The 6599-nt window shown below is 40.5% G+C and overlaps 1 protein-coding gene across 1 annotated transcript; it reads left to right on the top strand.

The window, feature by feature from the left end:
• The first annotated feature begins 1713 nt into the window (after window positions 1-1713).
• Window positions 1714-6278, top strand: FABP9 (fatty acid binding protein 9). Its single transcript, XM_002710656.5, has 4 exons — window positions 1714-1981; window positions 4720-4892; window positions 5823-5924; window positions 6095-6278. Exons 1-4 carry the CDS (start codon window positions 1906-1908, stop codon window positions 6143-6145), a joined length of 402 nt encoding a protein of 133 aa, XP_002710702.3. The 5' UTR covers window positions 1714-1905; the 3' UTR covers window positions 6146-6278.
• Window positions 6279-6599: the final 321 nt, after the last annotated feature.

The raw sequence follows: 6599 nt of genomic DNA, 5'->3' as shown, positions 1-6599 counted from the left end.
CAGCACAAGATTGGTGGTTAAGTAAATGGGAGACCTTTGTCACAAAGGCCAACATACTTAGCCTTGTAGGCTCTTACCTTTTGAGCAGAGCAAGCATGTGTATATCTAGAACCAGTAAAGCAAGTTCTAGTTACTTCCTGTTTGAGCACCACCTTTAAGTGTATCTTGAACTGCTAACACACTTTGAGCATGGGTCTCAGATTCCTGAAATCAACTCTCGGGTTTTTGCCTCCTCTGTTTTGCTCTCAAGATATTTCAATAATTGTTATACCTATAAAGATAGGCAATTACAAATGTGTTTGTTATGTTTTCATCAAAGAAATTATTTACCTCATTTAAGTTATTTCTGTGTAGTGTCAAAACATTAACTGCTACTTGTTCTGTCTATAAAGAGATGGATTGACTAAATATTTCTCTGAGTTGAAGGAATATTTTATACAAAACAGATTAAAGTATGAATAATCTTATGGCGGCTGACACTTTAAATTTCCAGCTTCTTCCAAAAACAGCTGGAGTTCAAAACTGTGATGTGAACCCCAGTTCACAAATTTAATTCTTCTTAAGGATCCAGAACCTACAGAGACCGCTTCCCTTACGTGGCTTGCAGAAGATGGTGTCAAATTTAATTGCATACAGAATTTAAATTATTTTCTATTTCTGTCTTTCTTTTAGAATGCAGATGTCGGGCCGGCACCCTGGCTCACTTGGTTAATCCTCTGCCTGTGGCACCAGCATCCCATATGGGCGCCAGGTTCTAGTCCCAGTTGCTCCTCTTCCAGGCCAGCTCTCTGCTGTGGCCCAGGAGGGCAGTGGAGGATGGCCCAAGTGCTTGGACCCCTGCACTCACATGGGAGACCAGGAAGAGGCACCTGGCTCCTGGCTTTGGATGGGTGCAGTGCCAGCCATGGTGGCCATTTGGGGAGTGAACCAACTGGAAGGAAGACCTTTTTCTCTGTCTCTCTCTCTCTCTCACTGTCTATAACTCTACCTGTCAAATAAAAAAAAAAAAGCAATGAAAATATCAAACACAAACACAATTTTCCTCCCTAAAACTTCTCAAAATTGACCCTCAGAATTTCAAATTGTTCCTTTTACTATCAATTATCACTTTGCAGGCCTGTTAAAATAAAGTTTCCAGGCTCCACCTCCTTCTAAGGCTTAAATCACAAGCCACCCTTCAATGATAATTGTAACTTTTCTTCCTAGTCCTCAATTACACTTGATTAACAACAATGATAATATTAATAATACCCTACACTTCACTTGAAGCAAATGTAGGCATTTCAGTTACATTAACTTTGATATCAACTCATCAACCCTGGAAGGAAGGGAAGGGAAGACATTATTTTAATGAAGAGTATTTTCTGGCACTGTGCCTTATCCAAGAAAACAACAACAAAAAAGATAACTGAGGTGGACCAATCAAGGATGTCCCTGTCTTGGGTGAGAAAATACCCCTGTAGGTATTCATCAGACATTTGTTGAGATACTCCTTCTTGGATGACTCAGCATTCATTACATTCATTATTCTTCACTTGATCTTAGCCCAAAGGCTGAGAAGTGATAGCATTCATTATTCTTAAAGGCTAATCTCTAATTGAAAATTGTCTCCATTCCACAAGTAATGTTCATTAGGTGACTCTTGGATATAAATCTCTTTGCCAGAAGCTATCATTGTTGACCTGAATTCAACTTTACATATTAATTTTTCAGTCTCTTCATTTGGAGATAAATAAAATGCGTCAAATGCTGGTGCCTGAAATCTTCAGTCCTGCTGCTGCCCCATTGGCCATTTCCGAGAGGTCATGTGACAATGATGCTCTTTAAATTAAGGTCCTGGGAACACTGTACTGCCCACATTTCTTTGGCTTTCAGTTGGGAGTGTCTTTTCTCAACAAGATTTCCATGATGGTTGAGCCTTTCTTGGGAACCTGGAAGCTGGTCTCCAGTGAAAACTTTGAGGATTACATGAAAGAACTGGGTGAGAAATACTACTGTAAGATTTGGGAAAGCATTTGGTGATATGACTGGGTTGGCATTTTATGATGACTTTTCTTACAATTTTCTTTTCTAAAACTCAGGCAAATTCACTTGAGATGAACATAGTTTATGTATCTACTTTTCATTTTCCCTATTAATAGTAATAATTGCTTGTTTTTTTTTTTTTTAAAGATTTATTTTATTTAATTGGAAGACAGAGTTACAGACACAGAGACAAAGAGAGATCTTCCATCCACTGGGTCACTCCCCAAATGGCTGCAGCGGCTGGCGCTGGGCCAGGCCAGAGCCACGGGCCAGGAGCTTCTTCCAGGTCTTCCACATGGGTGCAGGGGCCCAAGCACTTGGGCTGTCCTCCACTGCATTCCCAAGCACATTAGCAGGGGGCTAGATCAGAAGTGAAACAGTTGGGACTCGAACCAGGGCCCATATAGGATGCCTACATTGCAGGATGCAACTTAACCCACTAAGCCACAACACTGGTCCCAATTGTCTCCTTTTAAAATACTAGGCTTACTAATGCCTCTCTCTAGATATAACTGGAACCCATTTATTCTTTCTTGAAAATACTTCATCCTAACATCTATGTAGAGTTTCTGTTTGGTTTGTCATTTAATTGAATAGCTTTTTCCAAAATCAAATGTATATACAGTAATCACCATGTATAAGTAAATTTGTCAATTACATTTGTTTCAAGGTTTGCTTTAAGTTATAACTTTAAAAGAGCAGTAACAACAAACCAAATTTCTCATTGGTTAGCATTTAGAGTTTTTATACATATGGGAAACATTTGAAAACACTAATTGAGGAATTCTGAATTTTGATGGGAGAAATTGAACTTTTTTTTTACTAAATATCTCACCATTGGACAAAGAAGTATAAACCCTACTTATCTTTTAATTATAATTCAAGTAGCATAGTGAACATCAAATATGATGGGGAATATGATAGCTAAACCTTTTTTTAGTAATGCTAGAAGATTAACAATTATTTTATATTTTTCTTATTTAATTAAGAGAAATCTTTCATGGAATAATAAATTATACAAGTACGTAAAATGAAGGATTTTCTCTACTATTTTTTTAACTTGCTTGAAATGACCAATGGATGCTTACAGCTATTAGTTGTGTTTGTTCATTCTAGCCAGTGAAGCAGCAATGCCTATTCCTCTTGATAAGAAGTCAGTGTGCTTCCAAATGTAACGTTTGTCTCTTTTTCACACAGGGTTAAGTTTCCCAGGGAGTAAGCAGGTTTCCCTGTCACTTCAACGGTGCATGCACTCCATGCTTTTAACTAAAATTTGAGGGCATATAAGAAATTCGGGGCTGAGAGTCAGAACAGCTCTGTGTTCGTTGAGAGCTAGGGTTAGGCAGGACACGAGGAGTAACAGCTGAGTACTTACTATGTGTCAGTACCACGCTAAGTCCTTTCAGTTAATTTTCTAGCACATCTGTCAGGTAAGTACTAATTAATTATCCATATTTTAGAGGTTGGAGAAGAGGGCCAGCCTTATAGTACATCAGGTTAAGCTTCTCCTTGCAAGCTGACATCCCAAGTTTGAGGGCTTGTTCAAGTCCACGGTACTCTGTTTCCAATCTAGCTTCCTACTAATGTGCCTGAGAAAGCAGTGGAAGATGACTCAAGTACTTGAGCCCCTGTCACTCATGTGGGAGACCCACATGGAGCCCCTGGAGCCATTTGAGGAGTGAATCATCAGACGGAAAATCTCTCTCTGTCTTTTCATCTCTTTGTTGCCCTGCCTTTCAAATAAGCAAATAAATCTATAAAAAAGTAAGTATCTGCACAAGCTAGGAAGTGGCAAAGTTAGAGCCTAGGTTTTACCTACCTCGCTTGTCTTAGAGCTTCGTGGGTCTGTCTCTGCTTCTCTGTACCAGGACGCCTGGCACTGGTTCCATGGTCTGAACATGAAATAGAATTCAACATCAAGACAGAAAAAAAAGGAGTGAACTCTTACACCTACTGCAGTATCCAAGTTTGACACTGGAAAATCCCCAACTTGAACAGCAGGTCCAGGCTCTAAGATAAGCCCCTCTTGCACTGTTGGAAAATGTCATGAAGCAAATACACGCTCTGGTCACCTAAAATATACCACACAAATGAACACTTTAGAGAAAGTCCAATTGCCTCAGAAAGCAAATTTAGCTTTTCTTATTTTTTTTTAAGATTTAATTTATTTATTTGAAAGTCAGAACTATACGCAGAGAGAGGAGAGGCAGAGAGAGAGATCTTCCATCTGCTGGTTCACTCCCCAGTTGGCCTCAATGGCCAGAGCTGTGCCGATCCGAAGCCAGGAGCCAGGAGCTTCCTCCAGGTCTCCCACGTGGGTGCTGGGGCCCAAGGACTTGGACCATCTTCTACTGCTTTCCAGGCCATAGCAGAGAGCTGGATCGGAAGAGGAGCAGCCGGGACCAGAGCCGGTGTCCATATGGGATGCCGGCGCTTCAGGCCAGGGCGTTAACCCGCTGCACCACAGTGCCAGCCCCCAAATTTAGCTTTTCACAATGTCACGTAAAATGGCGAGATACACCTTAAGATCGAGAGGATCTGGTTCAATCCAGATATACAAGTATTAAAGAAACTACTGTATAATACTCAGCACTTCAATGTGGAACGCTATGCATTCTTGGAAAATTCTTCCAAAAATGTAAACACTGCTGCCCAAATGTCTTAATAAGGTGTGTTGCTTTCTCCCTCTTCCAGGAGTGAGTTCTGCCGCCCGGAACGCGGCAGGGTTAGTGAAGCCAAGCGTCAGTATTAGTGTCAATGGGGATACAGTGAACATCAGAACAGAGAGTCCTTTCAGGAACACCGAGATCTCCTTCAAGCTGGAGGAAGAATTTGATGAAACTACAGCAGACAACCGGAAAGTGAAGGTCAGAACTAAACCATGGTGGCCAACAATCTGCAAAAGAAAAGCAGGGAAAAGAGAGAGGGAGAGAGAGAGGAAGGAGGAAAGAAAATACAAGGTGGTTAGGCATGATTTATTCTGTGTAATTTGACTTACAAGTGTATTTAGTGAATTTGGGCCTGTTTTGTTAGTATCTGCGTAACTCTAAAGTCAGTTCTTTAGCTAATTATTCTGATGGTTAACTACAGCACTATCAAAACTCAAATTGTTTTCACTTTTTTTCTGATCTCCTATTGTGTTAGCTTTGCATCATCACAGCAAAATACCTGAGGCAACTAACTTCATAAAGTGAAAAGGTTCAGTTAACTCACAGTTGTGGATGTTCAAGGCCAAAATTGGGTGGGCCCTTTGTTTTGGTCTCTGATGAGAACAGTAGCTGGTGGCACATCACAACTGGAGCACACAGAGGAGCAGAAGGACACATCTCTCACACAGAAAGAGAGCAGATGAGGCCCAACTCAGGCTCTTATAACAGTCCTCTCCTGAGAACCCAAGAGGTCATACAACTACCTTCCAAGGGCAGTCCTCCATTAACCCAAGAACTTCCCTTTAGGCCCCACCTCTTAAAGGCTCCACCAGCTCCCAACAGCACCACCCTGAGGACCAAGCCTTTAATCCATGGGTTTTTCAGTGATGGTCAACACCCAAGCCATAGCACCCTTTGTCATTCCTAAAAGGTCATATAGAATGGTACAGCTATGCACAGAGAGCTGAGGTTTCATTTGCCTGGAAGAAGCATTCATTGAGTAGTCTCTGGAGAATTCTAGTTGAAGTTAGCCAAGAATGGAGATGAAGATTTTGAAGAAAGAAATTTCAAAACATAAATTAAAAAGTCTTGTGTAGGCTAGAATGTGATGAATTACTGCTTCTAACTAATTCCTTTCTGTATCTCTAGAGCACAGTAACATTGGACAGTGGCTCAATGATTCAGGTCCAAAAATGGCTTGACAAAGAAACAACAATCAAAAGAAAAATAGTAGATGGAAAAATGGTAGTGGTGAGTTCTCTCTAAATTGAAACTTTCGTGTGATCCTATTGGTTTGCATGCCTTTAAAACTCCTCAGTTGACCTTGTAGTGTAAATTCAGGGTTTGGTCCAGGGAGAAAGGGACAGGGCAGATTAAAGCATGTCATTTACTGACTCTGATAGATCCCGCTTCGCTTTTAGGAATGTACCATGAATAATATTGTCAGCACTAGAATCTACGAAAAGGTGTGAAGAAGTGATCCGCATCGATGAAAAGTTGTGCACTAACAGGAGGCTGGTATTTGAAGAATCTTTGCCTGAAGGCCAGCGATTCAAAAAAAATCTGAATCTAAATTTACTCAATAAAAGCATCAAATTAAGTACACTTTTGGAGTTGTTTGGTAATGTGGTTAAGGATAGTCTGGTCAATTGGAGAGGCAAGAAGTGACTTCCTAGGCTGATTATAACAGCATCAAGGTCCCCCCTCCCCTTCTGCCTGCCTGACTTGCACAGACCTTCAATTTCTATTGATGGACCCATCCCATTCATGTGACCACAAAGGATATATTGTTCACTTAAGCTTATTTTAGGCAGCAGAGATGCTAAAAACCAACATTGCTGATTTTTATTTTTATAGAAGTTTGGCTGTGCTTAATGCAGTTAGATTAAATGTTGATAGATGATATAAAGATAGAGAATTAAATAG

Source organism: Oryctolagus cuniculus, chromosome 6, assembly GCF_964237555.1.
Source record: "Oryctolagus cuniculus chromosome 6, mOryCun1.1, whole genome shotgun sequence".
Classification (NCBI taxonomy): Eukaryota; Metazoa; Chordata; class Mammalia; order Lagomorpha; family Leporidae; genus Oryctolagus; species Oryctolagus cuniculus.
This window is presented reverse-complemented; position numbering and strand designations above follow the sequence as displayed.

Excerpts from the sequence above, each read along its gene's own strand:
- FABP9 (XM_002710656.5), top strand. The coding sequence starts at position 1,906 with ATGATGGTTGAGCCTTTCTTGGGAACCTGGAAGCTGGTCTCCAGTGAA. Across the intron at positions 1,982-4,719 it reads GGATTACATGAAAGAACTGG|GAGTGAGTTCTGCCGCCCGG; the intron begins GTGAGAAATACT and ends TCCCTCTTCCAG. Across the intron at positions 4,893-5,822 it reads CAGACAACCGGAAAGTGAAG|AGCACAGTAACATTGGACAG; the intron begins GTCAGAACTAAA and ends CTGTATCTCTAG.